General features: G+C 39.7%; 2 protein-coding genes across 3 annotated transcripts; one reads left to right on the top strand and one right to left on the bottom strand.

The window, feature by feature from the left end:
- Positions 1 to 1,319: 1,319 nt before the first annotated feature.
- On the bottom strand, positions 1,320 to 25,040 carry sec61b (SEC61 translocon subunit beta). 2 transcript variants are annotated; one of them, XM_078538677.1, is made up of 5 exons: positions 24,913 to 25,040; positions 23,694 to 23,822; positions 22,070 to 22,173; positions 10,224 to 10,325; positions 1,320 to 1,702 (listed from the first exon to the last, which is right to left on the bottom strand). In XM_078538677.1, exons 2-5 carry the CDS (start codon positions 23,694 to 23,696, stop codon positions 1,615 to 1,617), a joined length of 297 nt encoding a protein of 98 aa, XP_078394803.1. In that variant the 5' UTR covers positions 23,697 to 23,822; positions 24,913 to 25,040; the 3' UTR covers positions 1,320 to 1,614. The 2 variants fall into 2 exon arrangements, with proteins under 2 accessions (XP_078394803.1, XP_078394802.1); XM_078538676.1 differs by lacking the exon at positions 24,913 to 25,040 and adding an exon at positions 24,361 to 24,500.
- Positions 23,999 to 25,576, top strand: alg2 (ALG2 alpha-1,3/1,6-mannosyltransferase). The gene has a single exon (XM_078538675.1). It carries the CDS (start codon positions 24,100 to 24,102, stop codon positions 25,324 to 25,326), a length of 1,227 nt encoding a protein of 408 aa, XP_078394801.1. The 5' UTR covers positions 23,999 to 24,099; the 3' UTR covers positions 25,327 to 25,576.
- Positions 25,577 to 26,551: the final 975 nt, after the last annotated feature.

Below are 26,551 nucleotides of genomic sequence, written 5' to 3'. Positions count from 1 at the left end.
TATTTCCAAGACTAAGATTAATAGATTTTTCTTCAGCAAGTGTTTCTCTGTCCACAGGTGCTGTCAGGCATGCTGAGTATTTCCAGCAATATTTCTATTTTCATTTTGGGTTTCCCACAGTATTTTTCTATTGTTATAATCTAAATAGTGCTATTTTGTGGGGGTGCAGAGCAGAAGAGCCTGGGAATGCATATTCACAAATCTTTGAAGATGGCAAGGTAAATTTATAAGGCAGGGAAAGCATATGGGATACTTGGCTTTGTAAATAGGGGCATTAAAATAAACAAGGATTCATGTTAAATTTGGTTAGATCTCAGTTGTAGTTCTGCACACAATCCTGGACACCACACTTCCGGAAGGATGTCAAGGCCTGAGAGAGGGAGGGTACAGTGCAACATTACCAAGAAGACGCCAGGGATGATGGATTAGTTATGTTCAGAGATTGCAGAAAATAAGATTGATCTCCTTAAATAGAGAAGTTTAAGGGGAGATCTAATAAATGTATTCAAAGCTATGACAAGGTTTGACAGGGCAAATAGGGAGTAATTGTTTCCTCTGGCAAATGGGTTGGCAACCAGAGGTTGAAGATTTAAAATGATTGTCAAAAGAATTGAGAGGAAATGGAGAATAATTATTTTGCACAGCTTGTAAAATCTGGAACACTCTACCTGAAAGTATAGTGGAAGAGGATTCCATAGCAACATTTAAAAGGTAATTGCAGATATGTACTTCAAGAGGACTCATTTGCAGGATTATGTTGAAAGTTGGATATGGGGCTCAACCGGACAGCTTTCAGAGACACACCAGGCCAAATGACCTCCTTCTGTGCTCAGAGATTCTGATAGGACTAATGAATTGAAAATCTTCCATTTCCGATACCCAGTCAGAATTATGCACTCCCAGGTCAAGTACTGGACTTCTAAAGTAGAGTAAAGCTCTCACTAGGATGCCCCAACAACATGCCTCAGCCAGAGAAGAGCATTCCTTACTGCCACATACAAAGCAAAACAGGCAACAGACAAGAGAAATTTTTCACTCCAGCAGGATGGATTAGATTCGAACCCAGGACACAAAGATGAAAGATCAGCAGCTAGCGCACTGTGTCACCTTGTTCAAGTATTTTTAAAAAGGAACCTTAGCAAGAGCAGGTGCATTCTGATTATTAAACTATTTTGCATTGATAGAGGGTTAAAAATTAGCATTTTCATGCCTTATGATGTCTAGCAGAACATTCCAAAGTGCTCCACATACAATGATTTGTAGAGTGAATTTTGTTGGTAAAATTGTTTTTTGTTTATACTGAAAAGACACAACACGAAAATAAGTAACAACCTTTTTTTTTTATTGCTGAACATTAGTGAGATGTTTTACAAAAAAGGTAAAACAAATATAGGAAAGAGACTTTCAAAGATTTCAAAATCCAACACAAAGACAGCACTTCTCGTGAAAATTAGGACTACAGATCGAGCTGCTACACCCAGTCCTTTTGAGAGGATCTTTACTTGAATCTTCATGAGTGAAAGGTGAGGTTTAATGCGTCAGAATTCAGTTCCCATAAAAATAGGCATTTGGTCCAGGATGAATGAAAGCATTAAGTTGAAGCTGAATTCTTGTCTATGAGCGGGTGTACTTGCCCCAGATGTGCAGCATAAACACTGAAGCGATGAACAGTAGACTCATGACAAGCACTGGAACAGGCCCACTGAGGAGAGAAGGTAAAAAAAAATCAATGGAAGCACATTTAACAGTACATTCACCACTGCTTGCTTTTATAGTTTCAATATCAATGCAATGATAGTAATACAAGGAACAAAAGGGACACCTAGTGGTACAGCAAGTGTACCCACACAATGATATTTATTATGCTTTTCCTCCAACAGTGCTGGTAAAACTAGCAGAGTTATTTCTACTTCCTCATCTTAGCCACAATTCTGTATCCACAGTTAGATAGTATGCATAATTCTGCCCATTGTTCACTTTGAATATCTCTCGTTCTTAATAGATTTAGAAAAGTTAGATAATACAACATATGTAAAGATTTCAAACCCAAGGGAAGAATGTCAGAAAAAAATCTTGCACCCACAATTATAACTTTAGAGTGGAAACCTAAATTTCCTCACATCGTTTTCACTTCTCCCTCCACCAGTGAAGGTAAAGCTAAATGTACTAATCTACATTGAACAATAGTCCTCAGAACACATCAAAGCCCATATCAGTTATTCAATTTAATTGTCAAGCTTTGACACAAGCTTTAGGCTAATAACATCAAAAAAATGCAGATTACAATGTAATAATCCAAGTCAGGACAGTTACCATAATATTGCATATTCTGAATTTTAGACACAAACAGAAAATCTTGTTCACATTCTAATCAAAGCAAATCTGTTCACAGTTGATTTGCATTGGTTTACGGGGGAGATTGAATTTAAACAGAGATTGTGTCAATTGTGAAAATCCAGAACCTCCCTCTTTCACTGATTTCTAGTAGCACACTAGCTCAGAACTAGCACAGGTCTTAATATCTAGAAGAGTTCTCCATGGAGCGAAATTATTTCCTTTAAAAAACTGAAACAATCCCAACAGCAAACTTGAGGGTGTCAAGTACAATTTTAAGTCATGCTAGCTTCTGTTTTAGAACTTAACAAAACTAAAATGCAATATCGCGTACAGCATAGCCACGTTTCCTTTTTATTATTCATGTACTTTGACCTTACCTCCTAGTGAGGGGCTCAACTCAGGCAGAAGACTTTTATGCTAAGCCTTGAAACACAAAAAGGCCACTTTCTGTCCTAAAGTATCAAATACTTGAATCTAGAATCATAAAATTCTACAGCACAGGAGACCATTCAGCTCATTATACCTGCGAAAGAGCCAGCAAATTAGTCCCAATCCCCTACTCTTCCCCATAGCCCTGCCATTTTCTCCTTTTCTAGTAAATCTAATTCCCAATTTACCCAATCTAATTGGCTATTAATGCTGCACACAGCATAAATTGGACTGGGACAGAGGGCAGTGAAACAGATCACACCATCATCAACACAATATTACCTCTATTGATCTGGGCAAAACATATTTGCAGGAGACGTTCTGAAATTCTTGTCTTTCAGATAGTTAACTCAATTATTAAAAAAGAAATTAGCAAATGTATATAAAAAAAAATTCATGCATCTTAAAACAAATAGCCTGTGTACTTAAATTCTGGATAAACAGCCAAAGAAAAATAGTTTAAAAAGTGGAATTCATTGGTTTGCTTTTTACTTTCAAGCAATTTACTCAAATTAAAGTTTCTTTTTTATTTAGAGTTAGAGACTAAAAATATTCTGGATCTTAAAATAAAGACAGTCGTACACCAGCTTGACCATTAAATGATTTTTAAAAATCCTTAAAATCCTGAACTCATCTGTCTCATTGCAGTTATTGGATGAAGAATGGACTTTGACATAAAGCTCCTGTTTCATTTCCCATGTGTAAAACGAACACAAACTATTGAAAGCCTCAGATCAATGTGTGCACATACGTTGAAACACAGTCAAAGCTGATAAGCTCATCTACCACTGACACACATATCCAAGGTACTATTTGACCTTCAAAGAAATATGGGCGAAAATACCTGAGAAACACCCACTATTCTAATTGTCAACTCATGCTATCTAACCAATTATTTAAAAGACAAAGTGCGGAAAGGAACAAGACTTGAGGATTAACACAAAAATTGTTACTCTTTAAAAGAGGAAAATTAATTTGGCAGTTAAGCACATGTTTAAAAACAGATGAGACTTACTAAACAGGCAAGATAAAACTCCTACCTTCATTCATTTTAGTCAAAAAGATTTAAGTAAAAAGCGATGGACAACATCTAATTTCCCCCCTATAACTGATGAATTTTGCCCCATCAGTTTCACAAAGATTTACTGTTGAAGATCATATATTTTAGAAGGTCTTCAATTTTCCTTACACAGAAATGGGGCACAACCCCAATTCCTGATGCAGTCTGATGAAAGGAAGTCTAATGAAGCAGGTACAAAGTTGCAGCGTACCATTCCTGTAATCTGCAGAGCAGCCCTCGATAAAGAATATGAACAAAAGCACACATTTCACAATATGGGACACAATGAAGCTTAGGTTTCATACAATAGGGTTAAGAAACCCCCGAACAAAAATACCTGGAAAAACTCAGCAGGTGTGACAGCATCTGCGGAGAGTAACACAGTTAACGTTTCGAGTCCGTATGACTCTTCAACAGAACTAAGGAAAAATAGAAAGAAGGTGAAATATAAGCTGGTTTAAGGGGGCGGGGGGCGGTGATGGGACAGGTACAGCTGGATAGAGGGCCAGTGATAACCAAAAGATGTCATAGACCAAAGGGCAAAGAGGTGTTGAAGGTGGTGATATTATCTAAGGAATGTGATAATAGGTGACATTAAGGGTAGAAAGCAGGACGAGCAAGGTACAGATAGCCCTAGTGGGGGTGGGGTGGGGGGGAAGGGATCGAAATAGGCTAAAAGGTAGAGATAAAACAATGGATGGAAATACATTTAAAAATAATGGAAATAGGTGGGAAAAGAAAAATCTATATAAATTATTGGAAAAATGGGGGATCGGAAAGGGGGTGGGGATGGAGGAGAGAGTTCATGATCTAAAATTGTTGAACTCAATATTTAGTCCGGAAGGCTGTAAAATGTCTAGTCGGAAGATGAGGTGCTGTTCCTCTAGTTTGCGTTGAGCTTCACTGGAACATTGCAGCAGGCAAAGGACGGACATGTGGGCATGAGAGCAGGGTGGAGTGTTGAAATGGCAAGCGACAGGGAGGTCTGGGTCATGCTTGCGGACAGACCGAGCATGACCCAGACCTCCCTGGCCATTTGAGCATCTCTGATTTTAAGAGCTCCACCACAGGTGGCCATGCTTCAGTTGCCTGGGCCCTAAACCCTGGAATTCCTTTCCCAAATCGATCCCTCTCTCTACCTTGCTTTCCTCATTTAGATGCTCCTTAAAATCACCTCTTTAACCAAGTTTTTGGCCAAATGCCCTGATCTCTCCTAATGTGGCTTGATTTCAAATTTTGCTTTATAATGGTCCTGTGAAGTGCCTTTATTATGTTAAAGGTGCTATATACACTTCAAGTATAACAAATTGTATGAAATTTAATCAATTAAAATCTGATAGTAAGGTTGTATGCCATTCCTCCCCATCCTTTCTAAACTATAAAATCAGAAAAGCCATATTTACCAAAGAGCTTTCTTTCCTCCAACCTAACTCCTCAGTACCAACCTGTGATAACATATGTGAAACTGAGTCAAGAGTTAAATAGAGCCAATAAATAAATACATTAACAATACACCCACTACCAGTCATTACTGTCAGAAAAATTTTGTGTAAAGTACGGTCATATCTTATGGTACAAATCAGCAGTAGTGGCCTTGGTTTGATTCTGTAGAAGTTAAATTGAATTTTATCCAGTTAAAAGAGTTGATGGGTCACATGCCATTTAGTTTTCTTGATTGTCTTGAATTCTCACCTATGTAGCCCAACTCCTTAAAGAAATGGCGTGGGATGTGACTTATTCAGCTTATCGTAGTGCATCTTATCTCACTGTAGAGAATCTGAGCCAGGCATCACGTAGGAGATAATTTTTTAAAAGAAAGATAAAAAGACCAAATTTAAAAGGTCACTAAATGTGGGAGTTAGAGACAGTTGTCATTTTTTCTGTTCATCAAAAAGACTGTGTTCTAAATTTCAGCTTGCAAAGCATCCTACTTTTCATCCTTTGAAACACTGGAGACTGCATTTAGCAGGTTACTGCCCCAATCATAACCTGCTGCATGGTTACAAAGTTCAAAATGCAAAATAATAACTCAATTTATTTGTAATTATGTTGCAATTTAGTTGTCAAGCTAAAAAATGTAGGATGCTTATGCAACTCTACTTTGCATACATTTAAATCCTGCAATGCTGATCATTTAATTATAAATTAATTCAACCAGTATAATATATCCATTTAGTATCCAGCTTGGTAAACTTGCAACAATGCACTATGTTAATCAATGGGGCCAAGAGACTGTTAAAAGCAGGATCTTGACTGATTGGACTTCTAACCAGCTAACTGTTAAATATGCCCAGCACATTAAACCATCTCAAAGAACTAGACATTCAACAAAAATCAATAGAATATTCAGTGCTCAAAGTAACTGCTTTACACAGAGTAAAGGAGGAATTGCTCATCTAGTTTAAAACTATTTCTGCACAAGAGATGCAAGGAAATAATTAAAGTGGACAAGTCATCCTGTGCTGACCACAATAACGTCTCACTCAAAAATAACAAAAACCTGAAACTACAATCTGCTCTTTTAAGCTGGTAATGACATGTGACATGTAAGTATTCAATGCAGGAAAAAGATTAAATTGTATAGAAACACTTATGAAACTATTCAGCTAAAGCAGTGAAATGGGGACACTTATACTATTCTATATAAAAACCTAAAACAAGCTACTCAGAGAGCACGTATCGGAGAAAGATAATATAAAAGGAAAAACAAAACCAAAAATTCAAGTAAAGACAAACTGAGAGGTTGATCAACATTTGTAAAAAGAAAAACACAAACCTGCCTTTGCACTTTACAGATAACCTGCTGTGTTTTTCCAACATTTCCTGTTTTTATTTAAACCAGCAACCGTTAAGTCAAGAGTAGTTAAAGATCGCAAAAATAGGACCAGAGTAGTTTAATATTTCCTTTTCAGCAAAGTCAGAGCGTCACAAGATAAATGTTTCAAAGCAAAGTCTCATCCTAGGATTTCTTGCTTTACAGAAAATAAAGGCAAAAACTAAATACAGCTGTTTTTCTTCCTCTCTTTAAGTAAAAGATTGTTTAAACAGTCAATCCTGAGGATATCAGGGTACTTAGCTTAAAATTGTACTCTTTCTGACTCTGCTAGGGAACTAAAGCAACTTATTAAAACAGCTCCAGAATTCTACCCAGGGGAATAATGCTACACCACTTCACATCACATTAAGTCACTAACTGTTTCCTGTATACTGAACAATAGGTTAGGGTTTAATTTTAAATAATGGGAGTGCAAATAGAGCAGGCTTACCGTGAAGCTTTATTCTTCCCAGAACATAATAACACAAGGAATAGGAGCAGGAGTGGACCAAATGGCCCCTCAGTATGATCATAGCTGATCTTTTGGTTAAACTCCACTTTCCCACTCACTTCCCATATCCCTCAATTTCCCAGGAGACCAAAAATCTGTCTACTTCAGCTTTAAATATCAACAATGGACTATCCACAACCGAAGATTCACAATATTCCAAGTGAAGAAATTTCTCCTCATCTCAGTCCTAAATGATCGGCCCCTTATCCCGAGACTGTGCCCCCGTGTTCCAAATTCCTCAGCCGGGGGAAACAACCTTTCAACGTCTATACTGTCAAGCCCTTTCAATGCAGAGTAACTTAACAATAGGACAAGGAGTCACAGATTCAAAACAAATTTGGGACAGATGCCAGAAAGTTGTTACTCATTTAAAAAAAAAGTGATCAATACATGGAATAGATTTCCAGGTTGGATAATGTAGGTAGAATCCTCGCTATCACTAGAACCACTGGATTCTGCGATTGGATAAGGATGACTGAAGGTTTTCTGATTTGGATGAGCTAAGAAGGCTGAATGTTCTCCTCATCCATAATTATTTTGTGATAAGTAGTATTAGTAGCTTGAGAGAACAGCCTTTGCAGCTTCAGATGCAACACCCTACAAGGTTACTTGCACAGCAAGATCATAAGATACTGTAGACAGCCAAAGAGTGGGTAGACTGAAAATGTTTTTCTGATTTTATAACATTTTTGTTTCTATTCCAATTACAAACTCATAGTATAATTAGGTATTGTGGATTCTTGGTTGAAGGTTTAATGCTATAATTGGCTTATATGCGTATACAATGTACTGGTGTTTAATACTCCTGCAGATTTTTGTTTGGTCTGAGCTTTGCTACATTTTAATTATGGCACTCTTGCTTTGCAGCCTCCCATTGGAGGGCTACTCTAGAGCAGTTATGAGCACATATTTAAAAGTCAAGGGTCCCCCTTGTCCTCACTTATCACCCCACTAGCCTCCGCATTCAAAGGATCATCCTCCGCCATTTCCGCCAACTCCAGAATGATGCCACCACCAAATACATCTTCCCTTCACCCCCCTGTCAGCATTCCGTAGAGACCGTTCCCTCTGGGACACCCTGGTCCACTCCTCCATCATCCCCACACCTCCATCATCCCCTACACCTCAACCCCACTCCCACGACACCTTCCCATGCAACCGCAGAAGGTGCAACACCTGCCCGTTTACTTCCCCCCTCCTCACCGTCCAAGGGCCCAAACACTCCTTTCAAGTGATGCAGCACTTCCCTCAATTTAGTCTACTGCATTCGTTGCTCCCAATGCAGTCTCCTCTACATTGGAGAGACCAAACACAGACTGGGTGACCACTTTGTGGAACACCTTCGGTCTGTCCGCAAGCATGACCCAGACCTCCCTGTCACTTGCCATTTCAACACATCACCCTGCTCTCATGCCCACACGTCCGTCCTTGGCCTGCTGCAATGTTCCAGTGAAGCTCAATGCAAACTGGGTGAACAGCACCTCATATTCCAATTAGGCACTTTACAGCCTTCCGGACTGAATATTGAGTTCAACAACTTCAGATCATAAACTCTCTCCTCCATCCCTACCCCCTTTCCGATCCCCCTTTTTTCTAATACTTTATATATTTTTTAAATATATTTTTCTTTTCTCACCTATTTCTATTATTATTTTAAAATTTATTTCCATCCATTGTCTTATCTCCACCTTTTAACCTATTTCGATCCCTTCCCCCTACCCCACCCCTACTAAGGCCATCTCTCACTCGTCCTGCTTTCTACCCTTAATGTCCCCATTAGCACATCCTTTAGCTAATGTCACCACCGTCAACACCCCTTTGTCCTTTTGTCTTGGCATCTTTGGCAATCTCTTCTTTGTCTCCACCTATCACTGGCCTTCTATCCAGCTCTACCTGTCCCACCCCCCTCAAACAACTTATATTTCACCTCATTTCTATTTTTCTTTAGTTCAGATGAAGAGTCATATGGACTCGAAAGGTTAACTGTCTTCCTCTCTGCAGATGCTGTCAGACCTGTTGAGTTTTTCCAGCTATTTTTGTTTTTGTTTCAGATTTCCAGCATCCGCAGTATTTTGCTTTTATCTAAAAGTCAGTCCTTTCACTAAGGACCATATTGCATCATCATCTCATTAATATATCCAATAGGACTCAAAAACTTCAATTCCCTCCCTCCGCCTTGTGCGCTGTAAAGTGCTATTGCATGTAAGAAAGCAAATATAATCATCCATACTTTCCAAATGATGCATTTTACTAAGTGAATAAACTTCATAGATCAATAACAGCAACCTTGAGCAATTCTTCCTCACAAAAAAGGAAACAAAAGAATCTGCACACAGGGTAGATCTGTTGGGAAGAGAGTTATCATAAAGAGCTAGTGATCATTACTAACAGTACATGCTACACTCTTTACTATCTTCTCACAGTTATTTAAAAGAAAACAAAAGTAGTTTTATGCAACCATTACCAATGAAACCACATCTTGGCTACTTCCCAGTATAAAGACCTTTGACTTCACTTGGAACAAAAAGATCAAGCCCTGTTTTGATTCTGATCAGTAGAAAAACTACCACTTGTCTCTGGTGTTTTCACTAAAACATTGCAAACTGCCAGATATTTCGGACTTACTAGAAAAGTAGCTCATTTCCAGAATGATTTTTTTTTTTTAAAAAGTAAAGTGAGGGAACTTCTTTTTCTCACAAAGGTAAAACGTGCAGTACAAATTGAAGAATTATTGTAAAATACATCATTAGCTCAAATCCAACAGAGTGAGGGATCTGAATCAACACCAGAAATTCACTCATTAACATGGATATCTTTAGCATCAACAGCGTATATTAATGTAGCTCCATCATACCATCAGGCTCAATATTTATCCGAAGGCAGTATACTCAATGATATAATCAGCTATCTTGATTTAGCAAACTAACAAAAATGAAATGGATGGTGAAACATGAAGAGGGTGTTACAGGGTTTAGGACATCAATAATAGACATTAGCTGATTTTACAACAATCCAATCTTGGGTAGCTACAAGAATGAAGGCTGTAATTCAAAGTTCATAGAAATACTTACACTTTAAGCCCAGGAGAATCCTCTGTGTAGAATCGCCACATACCCCCAGTGCCTGTTGAAGTGGTTCGCCCAGCACGGCTCACTGCACTGCTAGTAGCTTTCCTGTCAGAGAGGGGTAAAAGGAAAACAGACATTAGCTACACATTATACTATAAACCCCTAAACAGGCACTGCAATCAGGGACAGTCTTTGGTTAGCAGAAATCTACTTCCAGCCAAGATTTTGACAAGTTCAATTAAAATCATTTCTGACAGTAAACAATGGATTTTTTTAAAAACTGGGTCTTCCAGAATCCTCATCTTCACAAACACTTTTTTTTTTGTTTGCTTCTTTCTTTAAACCCAAAATGTACCATTGAAAATATTAAACACTATTCATGAATATTATTTCACTAAAATGTACTTCTTGTTTCTGGGTGAAAAATAAAGCTGTACTCAAAACAGTATTTTAACAGAGATTTGATATAAAAGTTCAAGTCTATTAGTTTAAAGTTAAACATTTGCAAAGACAAAAAAACAGATGGCAATGCTGAGCAGCAATGTTCTCACATTCAGGGTACAGGGAGGAAAGGAGAGAAGAGACACGTATCTGGGGAGCTTTCATTCCCTCTCACCAAATAGGGGACATTGGGGAGCTGCAGTCCATCAGGCCAGCACTCAACTGCAAGTATTAGGTGAGGTTAACTAAAAAATGGAGATTAAAAATACACAAAGGAACTGAGTGGGGATGCTACCCAAATACACTCATTAAAACACAGTTGCACATTGAAAAATAAAAATTTATGGGAAGATTGATTGACAAGTTTGCTATTTTACAACAGTATTTAAACTACATGAAGACATTAGGGACAGAAATTTATTGATTTTTTCAGACAAAAATGAGGTAGTGTATCAACAATATTACGCAATTTAAGACCTAGGAAATTGACCACTGAGTACTGGGCATATATACAAGGCAATATTTTAATTGAAGGCTTCAGTGCTCTCATGGTTTATAACAATATTCTTATTGCAGAGGTTACCGCCTTGAAAACACTCTTCAGTTGTCCTATTTAGAAAATATTCTTAATACAGGAGAATCTATGCTTCGATTTGGATTTTTTTAAACCGTTTTTAAACTTGAATTCTCAACTAGGCAGATTCACACATTTTATAAAACTGTATATTTTCACAAACACATGGTGTGGCAGCCATTGTACATTTTGATTGTATGATACTTTCAGAAGAATGACATTGACAGATCCAGGTTTCTGTGACTGTTTATTCTGGGAGTAATGGGGGTCACGGGCAGCCAGTGTTGGCTAGTCTCCAGAAGTTCATTAGGGCTGGGGACCATGTGGAGGGGAAGGCCCTACTAGGCCCTACCTAGGTCTGGTGGTCCTCTTGGTTGAAATCATTGCCCTACTTTTGGGTCACACAGATCAAAATCAATGTGATCTTGTCCCTAGCCTCCAAGTAGTGCTTATGGCTGGGAATGGGGATCAGGGGCTCCCCATAAACTACACTGTACAGCAAACCATTCACATTCGACCAAAACAAACTTAAACCACCCCATTTCCACTGCAGCCCCCTCAATCTAGGGGTAGGTTTGTGCCTTCCTGAAGTGCCCACCGAGTCTAACATCCATAGGCTTAAAGAAGGTTTAGTGTGTTATTCATAGCCTGGCATCCGAAATGAATTAACAGATTGGGCAGAGACTCTAGGAAGGGCTTTCCACCTCCCAGCTAACAAATACCAGCTGTCCCAGCATGACCGATGTCACCAATGACAAATGAAGCACCATCTCTAAAACCCTGCAGTACTTTGTAAGAATCAACCTCCTGGGACTCATCTCAGTTCTCTAACAATCACTTACATCGGGATTTGTTTCTGTTCAGTAATTTACACCAGGAACGACTGCAAGTGCATTGACTTAAACACACGTAGAATACAAAATATTTGAACTCTGTCTAAAGCAGCATGCAATTATCCAGCATGTAAAATTTCCATGAATAGCATGCCAAAATACACCTGCATTAATTGATTTGGCTACGTGGGTTTCAGCCAACATTGGAAGAAGAATGCAAAAAAGAACTCAGCAGACACAATGTGACACTCCCGGTAAAGTGACAGGCATTCCAAGAGTTCTTTGAATCTAAACTAATCTTATAGCAATATACTACCTCTACACCATCTACTGCGATTCAATGACAAAATCCTTATTCAAGGTTCACCAGATAAAGACGCAGTCTGATTGTATTAATGTCATCTGGAGTTCAGTGTTTATTTAACATTCTAACGTGAGGGCTTTAGATCAACAAGTTATAAAAAAAATGAAGCCCAATTTCTATCTATTTGTATATTGGAATAGTTACATGGTGCAAAATTTATGATCAATTATCACACTGAAGACAGTTACAGAAAGCGCAATGCTCTTCTTTGCAGCACAACACAATGGAGTGCACAGATTTGATCAGTCTACTGAACTCCCACACACTAGCCAAGCATCTAGTTTTTGGAAGGAAAGAGGGGGAAAAGTATAAAAAATAAGGAAAATAGGAGGCCAAGTCATCACCAAGACACTCAAGCACCTTCTAGTGGTTAAGAGCAGTATTGATGGTGTTGCTGCTATATCAAGTGTTGCATCACCTCCCACCTCAGTCAGCAGTCAAGGCAGACTGTGGAGGAGGGGAAAGGGCCTAGGGTGGAATGAGGTTTGAGAGACTAAGTTTCTAAGTGGATGAATAAAAGAGCAAAAAGATGAAAGCCAGCTTCACATTTCTAGAGTTCAATACAAACTGTAGAACAGTGTTCACATTCTGCACCAAATTGAGAAAGGATAAGCTGGAGTGAAAGTTTTCAGAAGCTCTTTGGCCTTTTTATTAGATCAGATGAATTAGCAGCAGTAGTAGGCGGCCATTTGGCCCCTAGAGCCTGTTCCGTCATTTGATAAGATCATGGCTGATCTGATTGTGGTCTTAACTCCACATTCCTGCTATCTTATTTTCTGAAAACTACATTTCTCCATGAACAATACAGTTCCTGCCTAGCCTACTGTGAAACAGCCCCATCCCTACCACCAGCCCACAAGTCCTCCATCAATGGTACAGCCTTCAGCTTTCATGATTATACTCTCCAGAATTCTCTTCCGAAACTCTTGAATTTGTTCGATCCCTCCCACCATTAGTTCTACACTCCTCTCAAATCTCCCATGTTCCAAATGCCTTTTAGGCTGTTCCTCCCAAACAAATCCAGTGAAACTTCCTCATGGAGTGAGTTGTATAAAGTTCAGTAGGTCCACCATTATTCTGTTAGCAAATGAGCAATAAGGACTGAGACAGGGTGACAGTGATTTTCACAGGCATATTCCTTCCTGCAGTATATTCTCCATCCCATCTCTAATGTCACTTGCCTAACCTTGCTATTTTTCTCACTAAAATATTACTTGCTATTATATTGCCAATATTTCACTGGCACATGTAGATTTTTCGCAACAGATTTGTGCATGTTGTGTAATAATATTTTACAGCATTAATGATATCCTACTTTTGTATTACTACACTTTTGAATCATCTTTACATATTTGGAGACCGTCCATTGATTATAGGGTCTTATCATTAAGTCATGTTTTGCTTTGTTGATGTTTAGCCGTTTTAACCACAAATAGTTCATTCTATGGATGGACTAACAAGTTTAAATATTTACAATGGTTAAGTGACTAGTGAGCTGCTTGAGAAGTGTTAAAGGACCATTAGTATTGTACTTTGTGATTGGCTGCTGCTTTTTTCATTGCTGTTAACATTGCATTGTCAAAAATTTACATTTCAAGGCTGCAGTTCATTAATTTTGTAGCAAAACAGACATTTTTCTGTGAGGTGAGGAATGTTGATCTTGGCTTGTAGATAATTCAATGTCAAAATAAGGCAACAAGAATAATTAACAAAAAAAACACATTTTGATCTGGTTAAACCTTGTTCCACACATTTTTAAATCAAAATATCTATTCAAAGTTGAATGAAACAAATACTGATTTCTGGTTACAAGTCAAAACATTAGATTACATAAATCGGCCCATAGTATGTAATAAAGCCCTCCAACCTTGGGGTATTATAACTCTCGGCCATTTCTGACACAGCTGTGTCTGTTGTGTGATCCTCCAATATAAACAGTGTAAATTCAGTGCATAGTAATGGAAAGTCGTCTCAGGTTCACTTTATATATGGACACAGTTCAATTCCTATTTGAAGTCCCCAGGACCTGATAGTCTGCATCCTAGAGTCTTAAAAGAAGCAGCTGCAGAGATAGAGGATGCATTGGTTGTAATCTTCCAAAATTCCCTCGAGTCTGAAAAGATCCTAGCAGATTGGAAAACCGCAAATGTAATACCTCTAATCAAGAAAGGTGGGAGAAAGAAAGCAGGAAACGATAGGGCAATTAGTCTAACATCTATCTTAGGGAAAATGCTAGAATCCATTATTAAGAAGGTAGTAGCAGGACATTTAGAAAATCATAATATAATCAAGCAGAGTCAACATGATCTTGTGATAGGGAAATTGTGTTTGACGTATTTATTAGAGGTCTTTGAGGATGTAATAAGCAGGGTGTATATAGGGAACCAATAGATGTTGTATATTTGGATTTCATAAAGGCATTCGATAAGGTGCCACATAAAAGATTACCGCACAAGGTGCTCATGGTGTTGGGGGTGAGAGATTAGCATGGTTAGAGGATTGGCTAACCAACAGGAAACAGAAAGTTGGGATAAATGGGTCATTTTCAGGAGTGTCACAGGAATCAGTGTTGGGCCCTCAACTATTTACAAAATGTATTAATGACCTAGATGAAGGGACAGACTGTACTGTAGCCAAATTAGCTGATGATACAAAGTAAGAAAGCAAGTTGCGAGGAGGATACGAAGAATCTGCAAAGAGATATAGACAGGTTACGTGAGTGGGCAAAAATTGGCAGAAGAAATATAATGCGGGAAAATGTGAAGTTATCCAGTTTGGTAGGAAGAATAGAAAAGTAGAATATATTTTAAATGGAGAGAGACTGCAGAATGCTGTGGTACAGAGGAATCTGGGCATCAATCACAAAATGTTAGCATGCAGGTACAGCAAGTAATTAGGAATGTTGGCCTTTATTGCAAGGGGATGGAGTATAAAAGTAGGGAAATCTTGTTACAACTGTACAGGGCATTGGTGAGATCACACCTGGAGTACAGTGTATAATTTTGGCCTTCTTATTTAAGGAGGGATTTACTTGCAATGGAAACAGTTGAGGGAAGGTTCACTAGGCTAATTCCTGGGATGAAGGGATTGTCTTATGAGGAAAGATTGAGTAGGCTGGCCTTATACTAATTGGGGTTTAGAAAAATGAGAGGTGATCTTATTGAAACAGATAAGATTCTGAGGGTAGATGCTGGGAGAGTATTTCTTCTTGTTCTAGGGGGCACAGTTTAAAAAAATAAGGGGCCTTCCATATAAAATGGAGATTGGGGGAATTTAATCTCTCAGAGGATTGTTAATGTTTGGAATTCCTTTTTCCAGCAAGCAGTGGAGGCTGGGTTATTGAAGATATTCAAAGGTGAGTTAGTTAGATTTTTGATCAACAAGGGAGTCAATGGTTATGGGGAATATGAGGGAATAATTTGCCTTCTTGCACGCAACAGTAGAATGTGGTCTGGTTAGTGCAAGAGAGTCCAATATCTGGACATGAACATCCATCTCTCAAGAGCAATATTAGGTAGCAATATCTATCTGGTGCAATCTGCCACTAGATATGAGATATTTTGAGACCTCATTTATTGAGTCCACAGACAGATTAGGGCCATCATTCAAAACTATTACCACAATTGTTTGAGGGAGAGAAGAGTAGGTCTAAGACTGGTGTTTTAAACTTAAAAAAGGCCAATTATGAGGGTATGAAGGCAGAGCCGACTAAAGTGAACTGGGCAATTAGGTTCAGGGATAGGTCAGTAGAGATGCAGCTGCACAAATTTAAGGAGATATTTCATAACACTCAGCAAAGATATATCCCAATGAGAAAGAAAGACTCTAGGGGAAGGACACACCTGTGTGCCTAACTAAGAAAGTTAAAGGCAGCATCAAATTGAAAGAAAAGGAATACAATTCCACAAAGGTTAATAGGTCAGAAGATTGGACAGAATATAAAAAACAGCAAAGAATGACTAAAAGAATAATGAGGGAGAAATCAGAGTACAAGAGTAAGCTGGCTAGAAATATAAATACAGATAGCAAGAGTTTCTACAGGTATTTAAAAAGGAAAAGAGTAACCAAGGTGAGCGTTGGTCCCCTAGAGAGAGAGTCTGGGAATTAATAATGGGAAATAAGGAAATGGAGGGTGAATTGAATAGAAAATTTGCGGCTGTATTCTCTATATATATATATATATATATATATATATCTTTCTGGGATATAAATAAACATCCCAGAAATAATGATGAATCAAGAGGTGAAAGGCAGGGAGGAACTTAAAACAATTACAATCGCCAGAGAACGGGTACTGAGAAAATTATCATAACTAAAAGCTGACAAGTCTCCAGGAACTGAAGTTCATCCTAGGGTCTTAAAAGAAGCGGCTGCTGAGATAGTAGATACATTGATTTTAATTTTCCAAAATTCCCTAGATTCTGGAAAGGTCCCATCAGATTGGAAAATAGTGAATGTACTCCACCATTCAAGAAAAGGAGGAGACAGAAAGCAGGAAACTACAGGCCAGGTAGTTTAACGTCTGTAACAGGGAAAATGCTGGAATCTTTTATTAAGGAGGTTAGGAACTCTCAATGCAATCAGGTAGAGTCTGCATGGTTTTATGAACAGGAAATCAGGTTCAAATAATTTATTAGAATTCTTTGAGGAAGTAATAAGCATCGTGGATAAAGAGGAACCAGTAGATGTGGTGTATTAGATTTCCAGGAGACATCTGACAATGTGCCACATCAAATGTTATTCATAATAAGAGCTCATGGTGTAGGGAGTAACATATTAGCAAGGATAGAGGATTGGTGAGCTAACTGGAAACAGAGTAGGCATAAATGGGTCATTTTCAGGCTGGCAGAATGTAATGAGGTGGAGTGCCAAAGGGATCAGTGCTGGGGTCTCAACTATTTACAATCTATATTAATGATTTGGATAAAGACCAAATGTATAGCTGCTAAATTTGCTGATGACACAAAGATAATTAAGAAAGTAACTTGGTAAGAGGATGTAAGGAGTCTGCAAAGAGATATAGATAGTTTAAGTGATTAGGCAAATATTTGACAAATGGAGTATAATATGGGTAAATGTGAACTTGTTCACTTTGGCAGGAAGAATAGAAAAGCAGCATTATCTAAATTAAGACAGATTGCAGAACTCTGAGGCACAGAGGGATCTGGGTTCCCTGGTACACAAAAAGTTAGTATGAAAGTGCAGCAAGTGATTAGGAAGGCAAATGGAATCTTATTGGCTATTGCAAGAGGAATGGAATATAAACTAGGGATGTTTGGCTAGTTGTACAGGGCATTGGTGAGATCACATCAAGAGTACTATGTACAATTTTGGTCTGTTTATTTAAGAAAGGACATAACTGCATTAGAAGTAGTTCAAAGGAGGTTCACTCAACTGATTCCTGGGGTGAGTGGGTTATCTTATGAGGAAAGGTTGGTCAGGTTGGGCCTGAATCCACTGGAGTTTATAAGAATGAGAGGTGATCCCATTCAAACATATAAAGATCATGAGGGGACTTGACAGAATGGATGCTGACAGGATGTTTTCCCTTGTGGGAGAACTAGAGGACAGAGTTTAAAAATAAGGGGACTTCCATTTAAGAGGAGACAAGGAGAATTTTTTTTCTCTCAGAGGGTCGAGAGCCCGTGGAGCTCTCTTCCTCAGAAAGCAGTGGAGGCAGGGTCATTGAATATCTTTAAGGCAGTGGCAGATGGATTCTTGACCAACAAGAGAATCAACGGGTATTGTGGTATAGATAGGAAAGTGGCATTGAGGCCACAATTAGATCAGCCATGGCCTTATTGAATTATGGATCTGGGTGGAAGGGCTGCATGGACTACTCCTGTTCCACTTTGTATGTTCATATGTACTGACAGGGAAGCATTGAAGTTTAAAACACCCAAGATACAGACAGGTTCATCTTCAATTTAATTGGAAAAGGTCAGGCAACTGTACATAGGGACATCAAAAGCTAACAGATGCCCAGCATTTTATTTTTACCCAACCAGTTTGAGTGTATCATGAGGAAGTGCACGCCACCAGTTGTATCTTTGCAATAGAACAGGAGCAATCAAATAATATTTATATCAACAGAATTTCTGTGTCAACACAGACCTAGGCACTGACCCAATGACAGCAAGCACCAGCTCAGAAATTCCTAAACCCACAAAAAATTAGCTATCTAGCATTGATGGACTTGTTATTGAGTTTATAACAAAAACTAAAATACCTGGAAAAACTCAGCAGGTCTGGCAGCATCTGCGGAGAGAAGCACAGTTAACGTTTCGAATCCGAATGACCCTTCAGTTTTTTTTTTAAAACTTAGTTCTGTTGAAGGGTCATTCAGACTCGAAACACTAACTGTGCTCCTCTCCGCAGATGCTGCCAGACCTGCTGAGTTTTTCCAGCTATTTTTGTTTTTGTTTTGGATTTCCAGCATCCGCAGTTCTTTGCTTTTATCTATAGAGTTTATAGTTGGCCCGCTGTGTCCCCTGTTTTTTTATTCACTCATGGGATGTGGGCATCGCTGGCTAGGCCAGCATTTATTGTTCATCCCTAATTGCTCTTGCTCAGAGGGCTTTTAAGAGTCAACCACATTGCTGTGGGTCTGGAGTCACATGTAGGCCAGACCAGGTAAGGACAGCAAATTTCCTTCCCTGAAGGGCATTAGTGAACCAGATGGGTTTTTAACGACAATCGGCAATGGTTTCATGGTCATCATGGCCATCTAAGTGGATCACCAACTAGCTATACAGCCTTCCATTAGAAGCACTCCTCTAACTAGTACATTTAGGAGTGGCAAACATCCACTAACAAGACAGCATTGCTAGGGTTAACATGGCAGCAAGATGCATTAATATTTAAATCACTAGCAATGCACAACTGACTAAAATGAATTCATTTGGTAAGAGTTGAAAATAAAGCATCTGCTATCAAAAAACTATATCTATAGAAATCTATATGTCATATAATATATATGTGTGTGCCTCTAAGTATCTATACGAAAAAATGAACAGACAATCATCATGCTCCATTTATTTCTCTCACTGTTGACAATCCCTGTTTTCCCCCTCATTAAGTTAATTAATTGCAAGGTTGAGTTAAAGTAAAATAACCACTTTCAATTTTACAGTACTTCAGAGTGCTACAATAGTTTGATATTAATGACTTGTAATATGCAAAGTTTAGATATTTTCTCACTAGCCTCTTTTGCTCCAATCTGTGCTTAGAAACATGAATCACCAATTAGCATTTTTTTCCCCATACTTTACACCACAGTTTACTTAAGTGGAATCTTTCACCAAAATTAGCAAAGCAAATTCAAGTCCACATTTTTAATTTTTCCGAGGGGCAGGGAACCATGAAAAGATGTGCAAAATATTTAATGGGTTCTAAAACTTGATTTTGCAATGTGTATTTTAACTAATTGTAATAATAACTGTATAAAACGTTAGTTGGGCCACAGCTGGAGCACTGTGTGCAGTTCTGGTCACCACACTGTAGGAAGGATGTGATTGCACTAGAGAAGGTACAGAGGAGATTCACCAGGATGTTGCCTGGGCTAGAGCGTTTCAGCTATGAAGAGAGACTGGATAGGCTAAGGTTGTTTTCCTTAGAGCAGAGAGGGCTGAGGGGGGACCTGATTGAGGTATACAAAAGTACGAGGGGCGAAGATATGAAGATACTTTTCCCCTTAGTGTAGGGATCAATAACCAGGGAGCATAGACTTAAGGTAAGGGGAAGGAAGTTTAGAGGGGATTGAGGAAATTTTTTTTCACCCAGAGGGTGGGGGGGCATTTGGAACTCACTGACTGAAAGGGTGGCAGAGGTGGGAACCCTCACAACATTTAAGAATCATTTGGATGAACATTTGAAATGCCATAGCATAAAAGGCTACAGGCCAAGTGCTGGATAATGGGATTAGAGTAGATAGGGACTTGGTGACCGATGTGGACACAATGGGCTGAAGGGCCTCTTTCCGTGCTGTAAATTCTATGACACTATTTATTAAATATCCCAACCTACACAACTTTAGCATTCCAATAAAATGCAGTACTTTTAAATAAACAATACCAGCATTTCTTGATGTGTCAACATTTTCTCCATTTCACAGTATCACACTCTACAAGTGAATATGTTATATAAATTGATTTTCCTCAAAACCAAATACTTTAACACAACATATTAATGTTCACACTCATCTATTAAAGAATTGAGTTAGCTATTCAGATTACTAATTGTCAAACAGTAATGTATTTAGTTACAATTGTATAACACTTCAGTAAACAAAGCCCTACATATTTGTCACAATTCACCAATTCTTCCAGAATCTGGTAATCAGTCTACCGAACAACTTGCCAGTCATATAACTGTAATAAGATCAGGGCACACTGCTGTGTCCAACCACCAGCCCTAAAGACCTGAAATATGCTTTGTACAAACTACAAATTTCAACATAGCAACTGCTTCCTAAATGACAAGAATGCAAAAATGTAACTTCTTTTGTTTCTCCTAAAGTTAATGGTTCTTTATGCAGTTCAACAGGTACCAATAAACCTTCATCAAGTAGCACAAGTATCCATTCTTCAGAATGAGGCATAGTTATACTGTGTCAGCAGATTATGGAAGGCATCATAATCAAAAGCAACCTTTTCCTCATCAAACATCTACATGCACAATTTCCATTATAGTCACAATCATGAACCAAGCCCCTGGTTTTTAACCCCCTTCTCTAGTACACCAAACTGGACTGCTCCAACTACTGAACTCCTTAACTCTGCACAGCCCAAGACTCAAACCACTGATCTTCTGCTCTGTGTGGCTTGTCACCATGTCAAACAATCATCTTATTCCTTATGTAATCAAGGACCTCAATATTTTCATATATAAAAGCATTTGGCCTACACATTTCACTCAACTAATAAAAAACATATTCCTCATTGCCATCAAATATATTCTTAATTTTAATAACCCCTACATTTCAATGCCATGAGAGGAAATAGCAATTGCCCACTACAATAACGTTTATTCAAAACAAATACTAAAAGTACATGGGTCCTATGAGGAGTTATACCCAAAACATTAAATCTTTTCCTTTTGCCACAGATTCTACTTGTATTAGTTCCCACACTTTTCTGTTGTTACATAGTTAATATTTTGTCACTAATTTTGGCTTGTAAAAGCCTAATTGAAATCCCAACTTAGAAAATGAAATCAATATCATTAAAACAATTAAGTTACTAGCATGGAATTAAACCACTTTACAATACTCACACTTACAAATTCTTTAATTGCTCACATTTGCATGAAAATAAATTAGTGGGAGAAATGTACCATATTCCAAGTGCAGGAGACTATGGAGATTATTTTTTACATGCTTATCTCAAACATAACTCTTGACCTTCAAAAGGTTTTTTAAAGCCGTCTTTTGTTGGCATTGGCTTGCTTAGAGAAGTGAGTAGTTGTTAGTTACTAAGAACAATCCAAGCAATATTACCAATAGTAATCAAATTATCATATATGAAGATCTAACTGTATCCAACTTGCAATCCACTGTCATGTTGGATATTACTGAGAACAAATGCCAGTCCAAATGTACTGCATCATTCTGATGTTGTACCTGTCCCAAATTATTTACCTCTGCCTCACTGTGGATCCACCACCAGCAGCCCGGGGTGCTACAGCCTTGCTGGGCGATCGGCTAGAGGCACCGACATTTGTTGCACTTGCAGCAGGTCCAGGCTGAAAGGAGCAAAACAAAATGTTGGCACTGAGAAAATAAAATGCTTTTTCCACACAACATTTACAGAGATCCAAAGTATAAAGCACAACTTACCAATAGAGTAGATAGAAGTGCTCAACCAAAGTACTAATTGGTATTTATCATTTTGTTTCCAAGTAGTACAGTGAATTTGTGCATTAGATTACAAACATGGTATCTGTACAGCAGTGATGAATAAAATAGTTTCTTGATCTTGGGTTTCAAAGGAAAACAGCCCAGTAAATTGAAAGGAGGCAACTATCATCACCATAAAGTATAGTGATCTATTCTTCATTGCTACTCTGAATCCCCATAGTTTCCACGGTCAAAATTCCCAAACCCATTGAATTAGTTAAAGGGATTACTGTGGAGATGGTGTCATATTTATGTGAGTGTGTTGGTTAGTGTCAAGATGTATGCATGGAACATGTCCACTAGCTGCCATTAATAACAACAGAAAATGCCGAAAATATTCAGCAAGTCTGGCAGCATCAATGGGGAGAGAAATAGGGCTAAATGTTTCAGGTCAATGACCTTTCATCAGAACCATCATCATTCTCTTTCCCAGGCAAACAAATAGACAAGTTTTACCTCCAGAAATTTTAAACAAGCATATGGGGCTTCAATATTTCAAAGAGGACATGCCCAATAATGTAACACTTCTTCAGTACTGCCCTGAAGTATCAGTCAAGATTTTGTGACTACAGTGGGCTTCAAATACTCAATGTTATAAAACAGGTACATATAACACACGGATATGTCTCTCCCCTGTATGCTTTCATAAAATCTTCTAACTCATTAACAAACTTGGGATTCTATCGCACATGCAAGTTATGAAGCACAAAATAAGATTCAGAATGTTCCCCCTCTCATCAATCTTTGCTCTATCAAACATTTTATTTCCATAGCCCTAATGTGAAGATAACAAAGGCAGAGAATTGCCACTGTGATAAGGTATTAGAAACAAAATTGCATTTGCTGAATTCGAAAATCTGAGAATAATAACCCAAACCACTCACACGTTTATACCAATGTACTACGCTATATTTCATACGCTGTAAGCCCTTTTCATTTAGAGTCTATTTCAATAAAAAATTCCCACTGCAGAATACACTACTGCAGACAAATGACTTATTTAAAGGAATCTGGGTTTTGATTACTGCTGACGTGGCGTCGTGAGCCAGAAACCTTTTGATGGGTTCAAGTAAACAAATTGAAAAGCTACTGTTAGAGCATACATAATAAATGAGATTGGGGACAAAAGTCACTTCCTCCTGGTAGGGAGGCAATGCAGCTGAAAGATTGAGTTTACGGCGGTCAGAGGATGAATGAAGGCCTTGGTGAGGCGTGAGGCTGCCAGGCTCCGCTGCTCTGTGTCTGTCTCTAAGCTGTATCCCCCAACCCAACTTCGCGTTGACCTCTCTTGGAACTCTGACCCAGAGATGGAACGTCTCCCTAGAGATGCTCGTGCGATGAAACACCGGAGACAGTGGGTCATTACCATGTTGACGCCGCACACTCCGTTTCACTCAAGCCCCCAAGGTCCGCTCCGCTCGAGCCGCTGCTCTCTTAATGTGGCCACGACACACAACTCAGGACCCCTTCCACTGAGTTGGCGCCCTTACACCGCCTGACAAAAAAACCCAACAAGATACGGTCAAATGAATATCAACATATATAAAGAAAAAAAACCGCGCCGCTTACATTTGTAACTTTCTGGCCCTTAAGCTGATAATCAACCATTCACTAGATAAGGGGGCTTTTTTTCTGCATTCAGGCTTCGCTGAGGACAGCCTGAATTCGTGATGACGCGGCGGTGGGCCGGGTATCCGGAGACTGATACCGGGAGACGGTTGACCCGGGGAGCGGCCTGAGCCTTGGTGGTGGGAGAGAGAGAGAGAGAGACTATGGTGAACGTGGTGTTCCTGCACCCGGACTTAGGGATCGGCGGTGCCGAGCGGCTGGTGGTGGACGCGGCGCTGGCACTGCGCAGGCGCGGTTGCCGGGTGCAGATCTGGACCGCTCACTTTGATCCTGCGCACTGCTTCTCGGAGTGCCGGCGGCCGGCGCTCGGTGTCCACTGTGTGGGGGACTGGCTGCCCCGCACTTTGCTGGGCCGCTGCTCGGCCCTGTGCGCCTACCTGCGGATGCTGTACGTGGCCTTTTACCTGGTCTTTCTCAGCGGCGCCGAGTTCGATGTGGTTTTCTGCGACCAGGTGTCGGCCTGCATCCCCGTGCTCAGGTTGTGCCGGAGAGTCAAGCGGGTTCTCTTCTACTGCCACTTCCCCGACCAGTTACTGACCGGGAGACCCACACTCTGTAAGCGGCTCTACCGCCTCCCTATCGACCAGCTGGAGGAATACACTACAGGCCTGGCCGACCTGGTGCTGGTCAACAGCAAGTTCACGGCCGGAGTCTTCAAGCAGACTTTCCGCTCCCTGTCCCGGCTGGAGCCCGAGATCCTCTACCCGTCCCTCAACTTCTCCGCCTTGGACACGGAGCCGGCGGCCGGTGACCAGGAGGAGGAGCCGCCGCTGCCCCCCGGCCGGGACCTGGTCTTCCTCTCCATCAACCGCTTCGAGAGGAAGAAGAACCTGGGCCTGGCCCTGGAGGCGCTGCACTCCCTCCGGGCCAGGTTAACCCAGGCGGACTGGCAGCGGGTTCACCTGGTCCTGGCCGGGGGCTACGACCAACGGCTGCCGGAAAATGTCGAGCATTACCGGGAGCTGCAGGAGATGGCGAGCACCCTGCAGCTGGCCGACAGGGTGACCTTCATCCGCTCCTTCTCAGACCAGCAGAAAGTCTCCCTCCTCCGCCGGAGTAGCTGCGTCTTGTACACTCCCAGCAACGAGCATTTCGGCATCGTCCCCCTGGAGGCCATGTACAGCCGGCGGCCGGTCATCGCCGTCAACTCAGGCGGACCCCTCGAGTCGGTGGTCGACCAAGTCACCGGCTTTCTTCGGCAGCCGTCACCCAGTTCTTTCGCTGAAGCCATGGAAAATCTTGTCAAGGTTCCCGATTTACAGGCAAAAATGGGAGAAGCTGGAAGAAATCGAGTGCTTCAAACCTTCTCTACAGATGCCTTTACAGAGCAGTTGTATCAACATATCTGCAAATTAACACCAGAAAAATGACTAATGTAGAATAACAGCGGGAATATTGAAAGTGAAGGGGTTTTTTTGTACTACGCAAGGTGAAATCTGACACTGGCTGCGATGGGTGGGGGGGGGGGGGTACTTAGTTCTTATCTATTTGCGAATTTTGGTGCACAGTTTACGGTTTTGCATGATTGAAGAGTGGTGTGGGATGAGGTGAATGAATAGATGCAGCATTTCCAGCAGTTGCATGGGAAGGTGTCAGGAAAATTGGTAGCTAAATTTGGGACTGGGAAGAATGAACCAGGGTGTCACAGGGAATGGTTGCTCTGTGGAGAGGGGAGGGGAAGAGCGCTTGCTGGTTAGATCACGTTGTAAGTGACAAATGGAAAATAACCTGGCAACGTGAAAAATTCTTCATGCAAACATTTGAGATTTCAATACATGTAGAAAATAAATTTTACCTGAGGTGTTTTGTGAGCTAAAAAAATACACTGATATGCTGGAATGTGTTATTTTTGTCGGTATTTGTCTTGAAATGTGTCAGCTGTATTATACAAACCCTGTCATTATTACAAAACAGGAGCAATCTCAAGTGATTCATTCCTTTCTTCAGCTTCAATTTTTATCTTGCAATCCTGAGCTCAGTGTCTTAAAAAAATGGTTTCAGCTAGATGCCTGTTTGCTCTGGTTGATTTGCCTGTTAAAGAAATCTTCAACAGTAATGAATTTCTATAGGAATAAGATTTTAGAGGGGATACAAGAAAAGATTTACAAGAATGGTTCCAGGAATGAGGGTTAAATTAAATGGGGTGGGAGCAAGCTCAGCTATACTGTACGTTTTACGTGATCAGTTTGTACTTAATACTATTATTTATAAAACCCAAAAGCAGTTGGTGTTAATTACTTTTATCTAACATGTGACACATTAAATATTTGAACCCCAATTCATCCTTGTTCATCCATATTCTTCAGTGTCTTTCTATTAAATATAAACCCCAATTCCTTGATTTTTCTCCCACAATGTATTGCATCTCACTTATTCACCTTGTCTCATCTACCATGTGTGCGCATTCTGCTAAGCTGGCTAAGCTGGCTAACATGGCTTTCTTGAAATCTTTTATAGTCATTATTTGCAATGACCACTGCTTTTACGTCATCAGTAAAATTTAATGGTTTGATTTGTAGTCCAAATCATATACATATATTGGTAGTAAAGGGTGTGCTCTCACATTAACAACCCTCACCCCAATCATTTACTTTT

The sequence above is a fragment of the Cetorhinus maximus genome, chromosome 3, assembly GCF_964194155.1.
Source record: "Cetorhinus maximus chromosome 3, sCetMax3.hap1.1, whole genome shotgun sequence".
Taxonomy (NCBI): domain Eukaryota; kingdom Metazoa; phylum Chordata; class Chondrichthyes; order Lamniformes; family Cetorhinidae; genus Cetorhinus; species Cetorhinus maximus.
This window is presented reverse-complemented; position numbering and strand designations above follow the sequence as displayed.

What these genes read in the sequence shown, in the direction of transcription:
- sec61b (XM_078538677.1), bottom strand. An exon ending in GGATCCACAGTGAGGCAGAG is followed by an intron (nt 10,326 to 22,069) that starts GTAAATAATTTG and finishes CCTCTCTGACAG; the next exon opens with GAAAGCTACTAGCAGTGCAG. An exon ending in GATTCTCCTGGGCTTAAAGT is followed by an intron (nt 1,703 to 10,223) that starts GTAAGTATTTCT and finishes TTCTCTCCTCAG; the next exon opens with TGGGCCTGTTCCAGTGCTTG.
- alg2 (XM_078538675.1), top strand. Translation starts at nt 24,100, where the DNA reads ATGGTGAACGTGGTGTTCCTGCACCCGGACTTAGGGATCGGCGGTGCC.